Source organism: Ambystoma mexicanum, chromosome 3p, assembly GCF_040938575.1.
Source record: "Ambystoma mexicanum isolate Mex_15411 chromosome 3p, UKY_AmexF1_1, whole genome shotgun sequence".
Taxonomy (NCBI): domain Eukaryota; kingdom Metazoa; phylum Chordata; class Amphibia; order Caudata; family Ambystomatidae; genus Ambystoma; species Ambystoma mexicanum.
The window spans coordinates 355,988,503-356,007,647 of record NC_090925.1 but is presented as its reverse complement, the minus strand read 5'-3'; the positions used below and the strand labels follow the sequence as shown (position 1 = coordinate 356,007,647).

Below are 19,145 nucleotides of genomic sequence, written 5' to 3'. Positions count from 1 at the left end.
CTGGGTCTCAGCACAGGGCCAGTCCTCACAAGGTTTCCAGAGAGGCCAGAGAAAATTTTGCGGCAGGGGCAGATCCTCCTCTTCCAAAGGCAGCTCCACACCATCCAAACAAAGACCACCCTCTATAGGTTCCCTCACATGCCACTCCAGTGGGAGGACACATAACACACTTATCTCATGTATGGGAGGGAATCCCGTCAGACAAGTGGGTGCTTTCAACTATGAATGGCGGTTATTGTATAGAGCTGCTACAGCGACCCTCCTACCATCCCCCCACGACAAAGAACCACCTCAAAAGAAGAACAGTGCATCCTACTGGAAGAGGTGGCAGCTCTGCTATTAATGAGCGCCATCAAAATCATCCTGGCGAACCAAGTAAACAAGGGTATCTATTCAATGTACTTCCTTGTGCCCAAAAAAGATCTCACGATGCATTGTCTTAGATCTGTACCCTACAAACACCTATGTCAAGCCAAAAAAATTCTGCATGACAACACTGCAGGAAGTAATCCCACTGCTAAAGCGAGGTGACTGCATGGCAACCTTGGATATGAAAGATGCTTATTTTCATATTTCAATGTTCTCAGCGCACAGAAAATTCTTGCGTTTCAAGATAGCAAACCGCCACTACCAATTCAAGGTGCTACCCTTTGGCATAGCATCTGCTCCAAGGGTATATACCAAGGTACTGGCGGTGGTGGCAGCGGCACATCCATGCAGGGAGGCTATCCCAGTTTACCCTTACCTGGATGACTGACTGGCTGATGGGGAAACCCCCCAGATTTGCAAGTAAAATACCCAAAGAACGATCAACTTTCTTTTTGAATTGGGTTTCTTCATCAACGAGAAAAAGTCCAGCCTTGTACCAAACCATTCTTAAGAGCTGTCATAAAAACAGAAGGTCTAGTTTTCCTTCAATGGAAAGAGTACAAAATATACTGCTGCAAAAACCTCAGTATCTAGCAAGTCGCCAGATAACCATACGCAAAGCAATGCGCTTGTGAAAAAAGGGGAATCTGTTGAAGCGAAAACCCTTCCATGACCCCGCGGTGCAGGCGATTGTTACAACAGACGCATCCCTCAGCGGGTGGGGGGGCTCATCGCCTTCATCTCGCAGCGCATGGTGTGTGGACTCAAATCGCAGCACAGAACCACATCAACCTGCTGGAACTTCTAGCAGTACTCAAAGTGCTCCAAGCCTTCGAGGCACAGCCGACAAATCAGTCAGTACAAATTCTCACAGAGAGCTCCATTGCAATGTTCTATATAAACAAGCAGGGGGGCACACATTCTCCAAATCTGTCCAGGCTAGCACAAAAAATACGGAAGTGGGCAATCAAGCAGGGCATGTTCCTAACTTCCCAACTTGTTGCAGGGAAACTCTACACTCTAGCGGACTCATTAAGCAGAGAACCTCTACCAGAAGAGCATGAGTGGCAGCTCGACAAAAATGTTGTAGATCACATTTTCAGACAATGGGGCTACCCCTCACTAGACTTGTTCGCAACAAGGGAAAACAAACAATGCCCAGACTTTGCATCCAGGTTTCCCCAACACTACTCCAAGGGGAATGCCCTGTGGATGAGTTGGTCAGGGAAATTTGCCTAAGCTCCCCCCCCCCTACTCCACTAATGAGCAAAGTGGTGAACAAGATTCACAAGGATCAGATGACATTAATCCTAGTTGCTCCTATGTGGGCAAGACAACCTTGGTATCCACATCTGCACAGACTGGCGATGTGCGACCCGATCAAGCTCCCATGCCCGTTCAACTTGCTTACCCAGCACCGGGAGACAACGTTACACCCTCGACTTCACTCTTTGAACTTGGCAGCTTGGCTCCTGAAGTCATAGTTTGGACATCGAACTCTACCTCAAATGTGCATGGAAATCCTCAAGGAGGCACGTAAACTAAACACCAGACACTGGTATTTTGACAAGTGGAAAAGATTTGTAATTTGGTGCCAGTCAAAACAAATACACCCAATAGAATGTACTCGATCACACATTCTTCATTACATGCTTCACTTATGAGACTCGGGGTTGTTTTTTAACTCAATAAAGGTTAAGCTAGCGGCTCCATCTGCAAACACCACCGCTCAGAGTAAGGTGTCATGGTGGAAAATCCCTGTAATTAAGGCATTCATGGAGGGAGTAAAGAGACTCCACCCTCCTATTTCTAAGCCGCCGCCAGGCTGGGACCTCAATGTAGTACTTGCAAAGCTCATCCCCCCTTGAGCCTATGTATACATCAAACCTTAAACACTTGACATATAAGATGGATTTCTTGGTGGCTATACCGCCACAAGGAGAGTCAGTGAACTGCAAGCTTTGTCAGTGCAAAACCCTTTCTTTGTGATCCACAAAGACAAATTGGTATTAAGAACACACCCTAGGTTTTCACCTAAATTCATTTCGAAGTTCCATGTCAATCAGTCCATCAAACTACCAGCTTTCTTTCAGAACCCAACAAACTAAGCTGAGAAACTCCATTTACCGGAAGTGAGGAGGGCGGTCCTTTACTATGCAAACAAGACCAGACTGCTAAGGAAAACAGACCAACTGTTGTCTCCGTAGCCCCAGGCAGGGAGGGAGACCGCATTTCCAAAAAGCCATCTCCAGATGGATTGTCAGATGCATACAGCTCTGCTAATCTCTATCAAGCAAAACACTGCCTTTTACACCAAGAGCTCACTTCACTAGGGGTACAGGAGCTACTTTGGCTTTTATCGCAAACATCCTGCTGGATGCCATTTACAAAGCAGCTACATGGAGCTCAGTACATACTTTTACTCAGCACTATTGCATTGGCACAATCTCTAAAGCAGATTCTCAGGTGGGACAAGTGGTTCTAAAACATCTATTTGCCGCTGTACCTTCTCACAACCCATCACCGTCTCAAACCACTGCTCGCTAATCTATGCATAGCATATGATCTAAGCAGTGCCACAAGCCTCAGAAGGGATACATTACTCATAGTAATTGTATTTCTGATTATTGTATCTGCTTAGATTCACATGCTCCCACCCTTCCTCCCCTTGGAGTAGAAGGTGCATAGATGTTTTCTGGGCTTCATCTGATACGAATCTGCTTTACTACACCTGTAATCACACTACACTTCATGCAACCTCATGTCAGAAACAAAACAATCTGAGGCACCTCGACGCGTGAAGCACCATGGGTACAGTAGACGTCACACTAGGGATAGTATTACTGGCATGCCGTCGACGTCCCTTTTAGATTTTCGAAAAAACAACTGTAATACTCTGCAGCTTCCGCTATATGTCGGAGTATGCATAGCATGTGAATTTAAGCAGATACAAGCATGAAAAATATGATTACTGTATCCCTTATATATTCTGTTTTCCTCTCTTTGTTTGATTTATTTGACAGAGGCATTTTTCAAATGCTGTTTCACATGCTCCCGTATCGATGGGTTGCCCTGCAGTGCCAGCTGAATGTGGCATGACAACTCTTTCTCGCTGTCCAATGTTTATATATGGCATTCCAGACCTAGTTCAGTCATGTATTTACAGTGTAGGTACAATGAGGTCAGTTGAAGCTTTGTGTGGTGCAGGGCCAGACGCATCTATCTTGTCTCTATGTGAGTTACAGGAGGAGGCTGCACTAAAATCGGATACTGACCATCCTTGTGGGATTGGAGTGGTGGTCCAGGTTGTGTAAAGGATGTTTGTTTATTTTCCCCATTCGTCAGTATTACAAGTGCTTTGGCTATACAAGGACAGAGTGTTAGCTTGACATCTAGATGCAGCTACAGTCAGAACAAGGTAACACTACATTTAGAAGCTTTGTGGATTTGGTTTGAGATGGATTTTAAATACTCTTACTATCATGTTTTGGAACTCCCATGCGTGCAACACTTTCCATGGGGTGAGGGAAGAGATCACTTGGTAAGGTTTTCTGTGGTGTGCAAGGAGTTCATACGATCTTTAATCATGGTGGAGTCACTGCTTATCGTCTACAATGAATTATGGGAGGTAATGTCTAGTTGCAATGCCTTTTTACCTCCACGTGGTATTGATGGTGTGGGCTGACCACGTGCGTCCTCGGTTAGCTTGAGTCAGAATTGCTTGATATCTTACCGGATGTCCAGGTTCTCCTGGCCAAGGATTTTGCATCCAAGTTCAGGAGGAATTGGCCTTGGTTATGCAAGTGAGACCAGTGAGATATGGCACACCAGTTCCGATGGGACTCTAGAATGAGCCAAGTACTTTGTAAAAATGGTATGATTGGTTCAGTGTGTATTGCCTGAAATGTTCATTCATTTTAGCACAGTCATGACGACCCTTTATAAAACTATACATATCTTTATTGCATTTAAATTGCCCTGTAATAACCTTTTGTTAAAGTTAATTATGCTACCATAGAAATCCCCACCCCAATCAATGTTGATGGGAGGTTGGGGGGCACACTTTATAAGCTATTAGGTAGAGGTCAGTTCCCAGATAAGCTTTATCCATCTCGCAGGGTGTGGGAACGTATTTAGTGCGATTACAAAGTAACATGTCTCTTGAAGCTGGTGTCATATGTTACATTGGGAAGGTGGACCTGATTAAAGAGTGAAATATCTCCTCAACGTAGATAATCTCTACATGACCAGTTGCCCGCGGGTTCCATGACCTCGATAAAATCATTGTGGCCTTTGCAATTTGCACTATCCCGAATTGTAATGGGTCGTGGTGATGCATGTAATTTATTTATGCCTTCCCATGGGCCCTGCTTCGTTGGGGGCAATAAGACATAAACTCGACACTGATGATGAGATCAGTGCAGAGACCGTGCTAGTGCAAAACTTGCTGTCCTTGCCTCTTCAGCGACCAGGTGCTAAATACTTACCACTAAACATAGAAACTAGTAATAGATAATCCACCAATAGCCACAGAGGAATACGGTGGTATTTGTCATTTATTTGTGAATTGCCAATACCCTGGGCTCAAGCAATGTAGTCGGAACCCAAAATGGAGTTTATATGTTACCCTCCCAGTCAGTGACGAGCCTTGTGTGGCCATTGCTGCACATTACCCCCCAAAATAAGTGGCATGAAAAAAAGAACAGTTTCTTATTCCTTCCATGTTTGATTGGTTTTTCTTTTGCCCTTGCGGACCTAACACAATATTTCAGGAACTGGACCTCCTAATGGACTGTAAGGTATCATTGCCTGTTAGACACAGCGGCCTATTAAAAGCAGCATGTGAAGCATTGATGGGAACAGTGTGGGTGGGAGATATCCTTGTGTATGTTTTAATGTGTTTTATAAGGAAACCGTCATCACATTTTGACCTCCATTTCTTTTAAAAGGTAAACCACAATTAAAGGGTTTCAGCCTGAATGCCCTGAGCAAGGAGGAAATGAAGGCAATCAACAAAGTCCTGCAAACTTGATGCCATGAGATGGAGGAACAGACTTTCAACACACCAGAGCAAAGGAAGATTGGAGAGGTCCTTGGCTGCTCCGTTGTCCGCGTTGCCCATTCTATTCAACACACAGTTCTACTATCCTCTGAAACTTATGTTTTTCCTAGGAACAGTTCCTCTCATTAGGGGCTCCTATGTGGAGAAGTAAGGTTGGCTTCAAAACCTGCAAGAAACCCGTAGGAGTCACTGCACAGCAGCTATCACCTGCCAACCATCAAACGGGACTTCTGCGAGGGTGGTGAGGCACAGAAGGGATGCAGAGTGCAGACCACAGCGGGGGTGGCTGTGCACACGTGTGTGTGTGGGGGGGGGGGGAGTTAAAGGGGGTGGTACAGAGAACTTAATTTTCGTATTTTTAACTGGGTGAGCATTTTGTAGTGAAAGTGGACATGGTCGTTTGGCAAAAATAAATGATGTAAACTAGACAAACGCATTTAAACATTAGTTAAATCATGACCACATTATGTTATGCCTGGAATTGTTGGTGTGAGAAATGACACATTTTGTCCTTTACTTTTTTTTTGGCATACGCTTACAAAAATCTAAAATGAGATGAGGAGAAAAAGAATGGACATGTGTGAAAAAGGAGAGAGAGAATGAAGCACAGAGGGTAAGGCCAAGGGCACTAAAGGGTCAGGAAAGGTGTGCAACAGTTATTACATAAAGTGCGTGGGGCAAAGATGGGTACATTGCCGTTGTATGAAATAACCTGAGCCACGTGTAAGACTAGTGGGTTGACATGGATTACCCTGGTGCAACAAAGTGTGGGAACCAACCTGGCCACCGAGCTGAAGGCTTGCTTCGTATGAGTCACTCCTAGAGTGCAGATATGCAGTTTTATTGGTGTCTCTGCTCACCAGTCGGACAACCAAGTCTGACATAACCGATGTGAACTAAAGGGAAATGGGAATAGCGTTTGCACAGTCTTCCTGAGATCTGCTTGGATGGATGTCTTGGGGGGGGGGGGGTTTCTAGTGTTGGTGGATAGCTTATTTTGTGAAAGATTAAACTTCCTTACAGCTGTATGCCTCGGATCACTCTGTCCTAGTTCCATTCTCAGAAGAATCCTATAATATGCAGCTGTGTGTATTCCCAACACACTCTATGCATGGGCATGTCATTTTCACGTGTGCACCTCTGATGGCAGGATAGCCAGGCAAAATGGTTTCTTCAGCGCATTAAGAAACCTGCACTAGCAAACAGCCTATTGCCAACTATTGAGCTAGCAGGTGCACTGACCATGCTGGACTGGAGGGTGTCGTTTATGTTCACTATACATCCAGTACAAAAATAGAACTGTTTATTGTTTTTTTTTTTTAAGTTATTAGCTGGTTCCACACGCCCATTGACCAGGTGGAGGCAACGATGCCCTCTTTTCTGCCCTGAAGCAGGGGCGTGGGCGTCAATGTCTGGCACACTTTCCGCTGTAGCTCGGATGTTAGGGCACAGGGGAGGTGGGGGTCCGCCAAGAAGACTCCGTAGCCTCAGGTCTTCTTATGAAAGGGACTGGTTTTCATGAGATGCTTCAGATACTTCTTCCTGTCGTTAATGCAACCTGGAAAAATAGGCAGAATGTCAACTACTTATTAGCCAGGTGGAGGTAGCGGAAATTAAGAATGAGAAAAGGTGTGAAGATGCAGGAAAGGAAATCAAGGCACATAATAACAGGACAAGAAAAACAAAAGACCAGGAAAAGATTGGGGCATCGTTTAAAAAAAAAAAAAAAATGAGCCCGCCAAACTTGGGTTGGTGAAGGGGGCTGGGAGTGATTCAAGGTGCAAAATTATGCAGTAATTTTAGTGAACCAATGCAGAACGCATGCCTAAACTAAGATACCAAGTCCTGAATTGCAAGAGACCTGGATGAACCAGGGCTTCAAATGGAGGGGACACCAAGACAGCGTCGAAAGGGAGATTGGAGGAAGTGTGTATTAAGGGTCGTACAAAGTGAACAGCAGCAGCAGTCAGTCATTGGCAAGGCACCTTAACAAAAAAGCATTGTTGGATTGAGGTCTGAACTTTTGAACGGATAAGAGAAGGAATGTGTGCCAGGGACAGTTACAAAAAATAAGAGCCTTCAATAATGTGTATATAATTACAATTTACATAGTTGGGCTGAAAGCAAGGTGTGTGGTTTTAGCAGTGAGTTTGTAAAGGGAAGGGGTGCCTTCCATCACTATCACATAGTTTGAGGTTGGATTTGAAAAGTTCCATCTATGGAATGGCTTTGATGGCTAGTGAGTCGAGTAGGAAACACAGGGTGGCCCGGGGGCTAATAGGTTGCAGATCGATGAGTACAGTCAAATGCAGTTAGCGAGATAGTGCAGGTCAAGACCATGGATGGTTTTAAAGACCAGTTGCTTGACAGTGACAATAGCATTTTTGCATGGGGAGCCATCAAGCATGGTGACGGGAGGATCTGGTATGTTGGAAAGGGTGCATGTTGCAAATTTGAGAACTTTGGTGAGGGGAGCAAAGGAGAAGTCCAGTCCGGCTTGCTGAGCACTAGAGTAGAGATTTACTTGAGTGAGGGGTGGGCGAATATTCCGAATGTTTAGGAGGTAGAGTTTGATTGAGCTGGTAGATGCTACGATGAAGTGGATGAGTGTCGGATTCCTATCAAAAGAGAACCCTAAAGTTGAAAGCCATGTGTGTAGAAGTGGTGATAATGGGAAGGGAGAGTGGGGTTTGGGATCTGGGAGAAAGAACATCCGTCTTTGAGAATTGCACATGAGGCAGCATAGGGCCATCCAGTGGCCAATGGTGGTTAGGTAGTTGCTTATGTAGGCATACACTGCAGGAGTGAAAGGGAGAGTGGGTTTGAGAGGAAGATCTAAGTAGAGTCAATGCAGAGCTGATCAAGAAAACCAAAGGATAAAATTACTTTTCTGAGGGAGACAGTGTTAATGGTGAAGAGGAAAGGGCCTTAGACAAAAAACTAAGGGGGGAAGGGGTGAGAGGAAACGTCGTGGAGGAGGCACTGGAGATTCTGGAAAAGGAGCAATCGGACTAATGGTATACCCAGTCTGGTGCAGTGTCTTTGAAGCCAAGGAGGAAGGGAGAGATGAACCACAGTGTCAAAGGCAGAAGAGAGGTGAGAGTAAGAAGTTGGAAACATGGGTGGGATCAGTGTCTGGACTAAAATACAGATTTTAGGTGGTCATTGATTAAGTGAACCCTCGAGACAGTTGACAACCCTGTAAAGGATTTTAGGGTGGTGGGGTAGGAGAGGCGAGTCTATACAATTTATTTATTGTTTTTTTTGGCATTAGCACTGGGTTTCTATAGATGATGCAAAACTGCTTTGTAACTGGCAGGGAAGTCCCAGTTAAGCAAGAGGTTAAATAGGGCACAGAAGTGAGTGGAGGCCACAGGTGTAAGCGTCTTTATAGTGTGTGGGGTATAAAGGTCAGTTGGAGCATAGGAAGGGTTGGAGGAGTGAAGACTAGGTAGATGCTCTTTCAAGTAGAAGGTCAATATCAGAAAAGAGTCAACCAGGTGAGTTATAGATGGGAAGGAGAGCAGGGGCAAGGCGTTTGACCAAGATGTGGTCAAAGGTGAAGGGAGTGCTGGTTTGCCTTTGCTGATAAGACCAACACCTTTTTTTGTGGAAAGACTGGTGCAGTAGAGGGGAGCAAAGTCTGTTGGTATCCAGTGATAAAGTTGCCTACGAAAAGGTTGCCATGCGGTGACATTTCCCCAAATTTGCATTCCCATGAAAATATAACACTTTCCCCAAATATCCTAGGACTGGAGTTAGAATAGTCATTAAAACCTGTTCTAGAATATGTGGGGGAAGGCTTTTAAGGGTGCGGGGGAAGAGAATCGCCTACCTTGTGACTTTTCCCTATGGGACATTTTCACATAGGACCAGTCTGTGTGAAGGGCTACCAGGATGCGGTGCTGAGGATGGGATGTAGGAACCAGGTTGATAGTCTTCTTTGAGAGTTTGGAGTGATGTGAATCAAAAAGGTTGGTAAGAAAGTGCAAAGGAATTTGTCTTTCCAGAGACCCAGGATGGGGGTGAGTAGGGAACATGCGGGATAGAGGTAGAGGAGGTTGTTTCGGCAGTAGATAAAGAGAGGTGGTTAGGGTACTTCAGGTTGGAATGGGTGAGGAGAATGGAAGGAATTGGGTGTGGGCGGACGTCATGGGCGAGAGAGGGGAGCGGTACAAGGCTTCAGTGACCAAGATAAATTACAGGCACATATGTGATCAGAAGGCAATTTGCAAATACATGCAATACAGGGCCTTGAGTGACCAAGGTGCAGTGTGTGAACAAAGTACAGGTGCTAACGGCTTTGATGGCAAACTGAAGGGTCCATGTGGGCACTTCATATCGGTTAGTGCACAATTTTGGCACAAGCGATTTATCATGAAAGCAGAGGCAGCTCATCCATAATGGACGACGTGTCCTCGAGCCACAAAACCAGCAAAGTGAAAACACTAAGCACGCCCGCAGCTGGGGGGAGTGCTCCTGGGCGTGCTTGAAGAGCCAAAGGGAAAGGTAGCTGCCCTTTCAGAGTTCGTGCCCCAGCACACATGTCCAATTGGCCATTCAAGGCCAGAGGAGATTTGCATGGTCCATTAGCTATGCAGGCAGGGGTCCTACAGCTCTTGATGTGCAAAGGTGTGCTCCTGTACCTCCCTGCCCACTCAGAGCTGCTGGGGCATACTCCCGGCTCATGCGCAGGAAACAGGTAGCGCTTCCTGTTCATGTTGAGTGGAAGCCATAGAGCCATCGCAGGACGTAGTGAAGTGGATTCTGGACAGGGGCAGCAGGTAAGGAAAAATAAATAAATGTGTGTGTACATGGCTGCATTTGTGAGTGTATGTTTGGATGTGCGCGTGAAATATTGCATGCTCTGGGTGTGAGTGGGAATGAGGGAGTGCATGTGTATGGATCAGTGTGTATGAATGGTGAATGTGTGAAAAATGTACCCCATCCCTCCGGCCCCCAAATGGCCTGCCCACCAGCACGGTGAGCACAGCTTACTGTGCTGGTCTCCCTTTGATTTGGGGATGAATCAGAAGCATGCTCACTGTACTGGGCAGTAAGCCTCTGATTTCGGACCACCCCCTACCCGCAAATCAGAGGCTTGCTCACTGTGGTGATCGGGCATCTGATTTAGGGATGCGGGGGGGGGGGGGGGGCGGATGTGCATGTCCGTTTTAACAATGATAGCCAGAAAAAAGAAAATTACCTGCTAGAGGCATAAAGCGTAACCAGACTGGCTGCAGCAATACAGTGCAGTCTAGCCATGTAAGAACACTTATGTTTGCATGATAAATCTTGCATGGCTAGACTGGACTGTATTGCTGCAGCCAGTCTGGTTATGAGGTCTGCCTCTGGCACAGAATATTTTACTGGGTATTTATGATAAAGCATAAGTGTTATTGTGTGTTTTAAACTGGCATTTTGGTGCCATCCGTCTAGCCTTGTGGCTTGACATTTCTTTTTACTACGCATCTGTCACAAATGCTTAGTAAAAAATATGCCACAGTAAGAAATGACTAGACTGGCTACACCAAAATGCCAGTCTAGCCATGTAATGACACTTATCATGATGCTTGCATGAGCTGTGTGGCTAGACTGGCATTTTGGTGTGGCGAGTCTAGCAATTTCTTACTGCTGTATGATATTTTTACGGGGCATCATGATACAGCAAACCTAAGTGTCATTATGTGTTGGACATGCGCTCTTAGTGTGGTAATGATATTTTTAATGGCAAAGCCAAAGGGAGCATGTTCTTGTATGCAGGTACTGGCAGAGACGCATGTTTTCTTATAGTTTCATTAATAGCATTATGCACAAAGTAAACAGGAGTATGTGCTTATATGGAATACTGACATTTATAGGTGCATCCGGCATGAGATTTCATGGGCACAGCCAGCATGAACATGTACTTTATTGTTTTGCATACTGGCTTATATTGTGGGGAAAGGAATCATGAAAATGCTTTGATCCATTTATTGGAATTTTCACCCATTATCCTACAAACCGATTGCAAACTGGCTTTTTACCCAATTTGTCATAGAGCGCGGCTCTGTGTGCTGTATAAGGAACCATTTTAACCAATTATTCCCAAAAATGTTCTCTGAGGGGAGAACCGCCCCCATCCCACGGTTGGTTTGAGCTCCCTCGCTAGGCTACTTCAATTACAAAATGTACCAGTCGCCACTGTACCAAGTCTAAACAATATGCTGAAAGGGGGGGGGTCGTGGAGGGAATGAAGGCACTGAATGTAGACGAATATGCAGGAAAACAAGTAGGGAAAAAAGCAGTGAAAGGTGGGGGCATGAATAAACCTGAATGAAAGAAAGCAGTGCCTTAAAGAAAGGTAGAGGGACGTGAAGTGAATATAGGCACCAAATAAGGTGGGGCAGTGAGACAACCATGGTAATGAATGGAGGTGGAGATTGAGGAAATCAAGGCAATGGAAGCATTGAGGGGCTACATAACCAGGACATAAACAGGGTATGGATTGGTGGTGCCAATTGCGAGGGGGAAATGGACATGAAAGGGTGGAGAAACCAGGGCACTACAGGAAGGACAACACTGAAGAAGTGGCACCAACGCTTACCACTGAACTGATCACAGAAATTACCTAAATGTGTGTTAGCCACGAAACTTCCATTGCTCAATAAGTCCAAATGTCCATCGTCTCTGGAGACAGGCCCCTCATTCCACATAAGGTCAAAGCCTCCCACACGCTTTTCCTTCCCGGTCAGCCTGAAAAAGAAGCACATGCCAAAGAATGAAAAAAGAACAGAAACTCAAGCGACCGTTAGCTGCATGACCCCCTTCCAGAGAACTGCGTTCAACCTCCAGGTTCTTTCTCAGCCAGACTGCTAGGTAGCCGGAAATACTATGTCTCAGAGGCACGGGGGCAGGTGAAGGCTGGACAGAGTATCCATTGCAAACCTTTTCAACCTGCATGGTGCATTGATGTTCACTTAAGCAGTAAAAGCTTAAGGGTCCAAGGGACCCGAGAAACAATTTCTTTTATTATTTAAAATAGTATAGACTTTTAGGTAGTTAAAAAATAGTGATAACTTGCCTGACATTGTAGTCACCCATTTTATAATGAAGCTGATGAATGTTTTTTTTTTTTAAATAAAGTTTCATGCCAGTCCTCCCACTAAATTTGGTAATAGTAGTAGTTGTTCCAATTTAATTGTACTCAATGTATCAGCCTCAGAAGGATGAACGGCGGGACTGGCCGTGCCGGGATTCAACCCTGACTGCAGGTTGCATATATAGCTCCCAATGAGCACCTTGCTGAAAGGCCAAAATAAACAAAGTTGTGAGAGTAATATATATTTGTTTGTTACACGCCATAGCCCGCAGGCATCAGGGCACACATCAACAAATGACAGTTACAAAGAAGAGGGGACAAGGCACAGGATCAGTGACTCGGAACACATTATTCAAATAAGAGTCTTTAAACGTTTCCAGAAAGCCAACCGGTGCTTTCCCTATCGTAGGTCTATGGCACAGGATGTGGGGTTGTTTTACCATGGATGAAATATTCGAGGGAGAAACGGTTGTTTCTCCCCTGAACACTTCCGAAAGCCCAAACCCACACCCACCCCCCACCTCCTTACTTACCTTCAATTCCGTCTCACTGGTCCCTGCAACGCCAGTTCTCTTTCACTTCCGTGATCGGGAACTGGCGCCGTAGGGTCCTTTCCTTTTTCTTTTGGTAGGGTCAGCTGTGGAGGTGTCCCCCAGAAGGCTCCGCTCACTATAGTGTTTGGTAAAGTGAGCAGGGTGTTGCGAGTGACACCCCTGCAGCCTTTAAAAAAAAATATTTGGACAGCTGCGGGGGACACCCCTGCTCACAGTATAGTAAGTGGGGTTTGGGGGCAGGGGACACCCCCGCAGCCCCAAACCGAATCCAGATGACCTACCCAACCAAAAGTCAGAAAGAAGGTTGAACATTTGGTGGTACCTTCTTTCAGACTTTTGGTTGGGTAGGTCATCTGGATGCGGTCATTTTGGCCGAAACCTGGTAGTGTTTCAGGCCTGGGCTGTCTGTACTGGAAAACACTGCCCATTTCCCCTCTTTTTGCTTTGAGATTGTCTAGGTGCTGGGTATTGCTTGAGCGCAGGGGTCTGCATTGTTCGTGTAGCTTGAGGTTGTGTTTGAGGTAAGCAAGTGCATTACTATAGAGGCACTTGCGAGTTAGCGAGATAACTTTGAAGCAAATTCTTGCAGCGACTGGCAGCCAGTGTAGTTCTTTCCTAGCGCTCGAGATGTGTTCTCTTCTCATAGCACCACAAACAATCCTGACTGCCTCGTTTTGAACCACCTGGAGCTTATGGATACACTCTTCGTTGGCACCAATCAGCAGGAAGTTACAAGTCCTGGCATAATGATTGCTCTAACCAAGGTTTCAGAGTTCTTGGGTGTCATAAATGGCTCGATTTGCCTCAGCACCAAAGTGGTACTGGGATCTCTTTACGCCCCCACCTACATGTGCTCCAGCTCCAAGAGAGGCCTCCAGGAAGACACCAAGGGTGTTTACCTTGTTCACTACAGTGATACAACTGCCTTCGATATTCAGATTTGCATATTTGGGGTCCAATTTTGCCCTAGCTTGCGTGGATCCAAAGATCATGAATTCAATTTTAGCGCTTACAAGGCACATCCAGTTTTTTGACATCCAGTTCTTAACCGACTCGTATATGTTGGTTAGCCTGTCTGAGTCTTTGATGTAGTGACCGCTTATTTCCATCAGGAGCTGAATATAGTCAGCATAGTTTGTAAACTGTATCCCCATATTAGTTGTTCACAGAGGGTTCTGATGTAAATATTGATCAAGGCTGGAGATAGGCATGCGCCCTGCGGAACGCCACAGTGTTGTTTGTTCCAACTTCGAAGTGGCACTTCTCCAACACAGTATGCACTTTGTTGCTCAAGAATGAGCATATCCACCCTTGAGAAGTTACCTGTGGTTGCTGGTGTCTCCAACAGGCGTTTGTCAAGTCTACAGATTTAATAGTATCAGCAGCCTCAAGTTGCTTCTGCCCAGCATGTGTGTTTGGAGGGGCAATAAAGTGCTCTCCGTCCAGTGGTTATCCTAAAAGCCTGATTGTCAGGGGTGGGGAACACCCGAGCATTCTAGGTGTTGCTGTGGGTGGGTGCTAGCAATCCTGTCCACAATTTTCAGGAGAAAGGGAGTGTTGGCAATAGGCTAGATGGTTACTTGCTTCCTTGGGATTCAAGCCAGGTTTCTTTTTATCAGTGGGGTTCCTACAACTTCTTTGATGGTGGCGGGTACTGACTTGTGGCTGAAGTGTACTATGAAGGGAATAAAGGCTTTTAAAATTCCCAGCATGAGCTTAGACATTGCTTGGGTAGGAGGTCGAAGTCTTTTCTTTCCATCGCAGCCTCAGTAATCGGCTTAAAGTGCAACTTAGGTTCTTTACTATCCTTAACAGCAACATTTCTAGTTTTGACTCTCCACTTGTGCCATTTACTATTTTAGCAGGGGCTATGTCGACTTTGTCTAGAAATGCCTGTTAAACCCTAGCACAATCCTCATTAGATGGAGCAAGGTATTGTGGTTGTGAGATGGTTTTTTCGAGTTTCCTGTAGATTTCAAAGTCTTTCCTTTTGTTGTCAGCACTGCCTATTATTATTTTTTTCAGCTTTATTTAACATAATTTCACAATATTACAAATTAAAAAAACATACATATGATAATAGATTTGCAGGTAGTTCTATAGAGACAATTTCTATATAACACATGCCACTGCCAATTGCCACATTACATTACCATAAAATACCCACCCCCACATAACAGAGACAACACATCAGACAATACAAACACCCTCCCACCACCCAACCCCCAATGTCATTATCACACCTAGAGAGCAAATCCTACACCTTAATCAAATAAACTATTAAACGATCCCCACATCTCATCATATTCAACTCCCGATCATGCTTCGAAGCCTGTGTCCTTTCGTACCATGAAAGTGTTCGCATGTCCGATATCCAATTTTCATAGTGTGGTTTTTTCCTAGATTTCCACACTTTCATTATATGTTTGATTGCCATCAACAATGCCCTATCAATCCAATCCAGGGAATCACATACATCTCCACTTCTATTATGAACTGAGAGAAATATTACTGATTTAAAAGTTCGAGGGAATAAAATATTTGGCACCAAATTAACCCGATCCAAAACATCCTTCCAAAAATCTAACACTCTACTACACTCCCAAAGCATATGTTGAAAGGTCCCTCTTGAGCGATTACAACCCCAGCACAAGTTTGTGTCTGTCAGTCCTCTCCTATTCATGTCAGCACTGTCGATTTGATCATTAAAGTAGCTCTTTTTTGTTTCATAGATCTTATTTCTATAGTTGTTTGCCAGTGCTTTCCATGCTGCCTTATTTTTATCAGATTGGTTTAGTTTTTTTCCCAAACCTGCTCTACGTGTCTCTTCTCCCTTTCTAAGGTCAGTGGTAAACAAATTCTGATGGCATACTCCGTCTCTTATGACCTTGGATTTCATGGGGGTGGAAGTATACATGAATGTGTTTAAGTGCGTGCCGCAGGAATTCACAAACACGCTAGGGGGGTCTAAATCAGTAGTAGCATCCATAATTAATTTGAGGCAGCAGCTTAGGTCATCTGGTTTAATGTTGTTAAAGTTCCTGCTGACCAATCTTCTGGGGTTGTTACTTTTATGCACTGGTTTAGGGTCTACAGACAGAACAGTGATGTTTCTAGATGCAATCCAGTCAAGGATATTCCCTTTTGCATGGGTAGGTTTTTGTTATGTACTGCGATATGCTGTTAAGGTGGTGTTCTAGATTTTGTGCCTTCTTGTCAGCGGTGCCTTTTGAATCAGCGATTGAGATCGCCAAGTAGAATTAGGTTTATATAGAGGGGGCCAAGAGATGAGCCAATTCCTCCTTAAAACCTGGCATATCGTCACAGACAGTATACCAGTATGATATTTATGCAACGGTTCATGTTGGGTGTAATCTTTAGGTGCATTATCTCGCAGACAGCACAGTCTATGGCGGATTCAAAGAAGTGTAATTCCTTCTTAGCCAAGATGGCCATTCCTCCACCAATTCCCTGTTCACGCTTTTTACAAAGCCTATTGTACTCGTGTAGTGTCGCCAGATCTACCTTAGGTCCACAAGAGTCTTTTAGCCACGTCTCTGTTATACACATGATGTCAATGTTATTACCTGCAACATAGTTGTGTATATTGATGGCATTTTTGCAACGTGATCTAGTATTGAGGAGGGACCTTTTGATTGTTTGGGTCTTCGGGGGGAGGCAATTGAGCTCTAGCAATCACCGGATAGTTTCCAGTGGTGTTATTGTGTAAGACAAACAGTAGGTCGAGTGTCCATGTTAGACTTTCTTTGAGGTATCAAGTCACTGTCTAGTGCTGAACATTGAGTAGGGGAAGAGGGCTGGTTGCATTGTCCAGTGCTGTCCTTTTCAATGTTTGTGTTGGGCATAAGGTAGCCGGTGGGTTAATGTCAGCTGCCCTGGTATCTTTTGCCTCTTTAGTACAGTTTGCAGTCACGGCTGGTACTTATTTTCTTTTTTACAGTAATCTTGTTTCCTAAACCTAGAGCGTCAATATAGTTTTTAACGATGGCTTTGCGTTTAAGCTTATCGGCAGGGAGGAGCAGAGCAAGGTCTGGGTAGAGCCGAACAGTAAAGAGTAAGGGGTGACTTGCACTCCGCTAAGGGAAGCGCCGAGAGCAACAATGCCTGAGAAGAGAAAAAAGGAAAACTCAGTAGGGGAACCGCAGTCAACTTACCGAGACCTGCAATTTAGCCCGAGACCTGCAATTTAGCAGGAGGTATCTACGAGCGCATGTTAAGAAAATAAGTAAGATCCAACCAGAACATTCGTACACGTTTGCAAAATAAGGTTTAAGTTACTTACCTGTAACTATTGTTCTCCAGCATAGATTCACATGCTCATGAATATTCCCTGTCATCAGGCTGGGAATCCTCGGTAAAAGAAAAAGTTTCACTTTAAAACTGTATTTCTCCTCTAAACCAATCACTGTCCTCTGGGTCATACTGCCGCCATCCAATGACAGTCCTCTCCCTAAGCTCCAATACTGATGGCCATCTTCAGATTTGTTAAGCACAAAGTGGCAGTATGAACCAAGAAGAGCCACAGAGGGGAAGGCGGGAGGGTTTGCATGTGAATCCATGCCAGAGAACAATAGTTAAAGGTAAGTAACTTAAACCTTCTCCAGCATGGGGTCTGGCATGCATTCACATGCTCATGAAGAACGATTGATTACACAGCAGTACACATACATGGGAGGTGGCAAGGCTCAACAGAAGCAATAACCACTCCGGAACAGATTCATGTCAAACAAACCGGTTGCATAGCACCGCTTGGCCGACTCAGGACTCCTACCTGGAATCCCTGTTGACGCAATACAACCGCATGAAGGTGTGCATTGACCTCTATGTTGCAGCCCTGCAGATGTCGAGCAGAGGCACGCCTGAGAGATACGCTGTTGTTGCTGCAATGGCTTTGGTAGAGTGGGCTTTTGTTTTGGCCGGCATGGCAGCGGTCAGGTAGCTAGTCTATAATGGTGCATGATGCAGCCAGAGAGCCACCTGGAGATGGAAGCCTTCGACAAGGCCTTTCCTTGATTTACAGGTCCAAAGTTGACGAACAACTGAGAAGTCTTCTGACAATTCTTCGTACGTGCCACCTAGAACTTCAAGGCACGAGCAACGTCCAGCGAATACAAGGCCCTTTCCGTTGGCGATGACGGATTCGGGAAGAAGACGGGTAACACCAAAGGTTTGTTGAGGTGAAATTCCGACGGCACCTTTGGCATAAAGGTTGGGTGTGTACGTAGTACCACCTTTTGAAGTGTGGAAAGACAAGTAAGGCTGCTTGTAAGACAGGGCCTGAATCTTCCCAACCAGTCTGGCTGAGGTGACAGCCAGGAGGAAAGAAGTTTTCCACCAAAGAAACTTGAGCAGGGCCTGATGCATAGGTTTGAAGGGCGCTCCCATGAGTTTAGTCAGCACAACATTGAGCTCCCAAGGCGGGGCAGGGGCCTTCACCAGCGGGAAAGTCTTGAAGAGACCCTTGAGGTACTCCTTGACGAGCCTGTGAGACCACCAAGAAGGTCTGCCCGGGGACCTGGTGTACCCAGATAGAAGTTGCAGAGCTCTGACATGCAGAGGGGGTAATCCTGCAGTGGCACTGAGTGTGTTGGTCATACGTAGGAGCAGTGGGAATGGCTGGAAGGCATACAGGAACCATGCCTCTCACGGGAATGAGAATGTGTCTCCCATGCTCCTCAGTTGAGTGAACCTGCTGGCGTTCGCCGCTGTCGCGAAGAGGTCGATCTGGGGCTGGCCCCGTTTGCCGAACAGAAAATCCAGCTGGTCCTGGTGAAGTTCCCACTCGTGGCAAGAATGCAGTTCCCTGCTGAGAGAGTCTGCGATGGTGTTCGGGACTCCCGCTAGGTGAAATGGAAGGAGAAACATGCCTTTACGAACGGCCAAGTGCCACAGGTCCTGGGCCTCCTTGGAAAGCGCCCGTGAGCGGGTCCTCCCTTGTTTCTGGATGTAGAACATGGTGGTGGTGGTGTTGGTGAAGAAAATCTTCACCACCTTGCCTTTCAAGGGCGGGAGAAAAGACTTGAGGGCCCAGAATACAGGGCAAAGTTCCAGGATGTTG

General features: G+C 45.5%; 2 protein-coding genes across 2 annotated transcripts in view; one reads left to right on the top strand and one right to left on the bottom strand.

Moving 5' to 3' along the window:
- PDRG1 (p53 and DNA damage regulated 1) overlaps positions 1-5,863 on the top strand; it is a 117,242-nt gene extending 111,379 nt beyond the window's left edge. Inside the window, exon 5 of the mRNA XM_069651007.1 lies at positions 5,319-5,863. Coding sequence (XP_069507108.1) covers positions 5,319-5,401 — 83 coding nt within the window. The 3' untranslated portion in view covers positions 5,402-5,863. The remainder of the gene's footprint in view (positions 1-5,318) is intronic.
- An 854-nt stretch (positions 5,864-6,717) lies between these two features.
- Positions 6,718-19,145, bottom strand: part of TTLL9 (tubulin tyrosine ligase like 9) — a 208,509-nt gene continuing 196,081 nt past the window's right edge. The window contains exons 13-14 of the mRNA XM_069651005.1: positions 12,042-12,166; positions 6,718-6,989 (exon numbers count right to left, since the gene is read on the bottom strand). Coding sequence (XP_069507106.1) covers positions 6,919-6,989; positions 12,042-12,166 — 196 coding nt within the window. The 3' untranslated portion in view covers positions 6,718-6,918. The remainder of the gene's footprint in view (positions 6,990-12,041; positions 12,167-19,145) is intronic.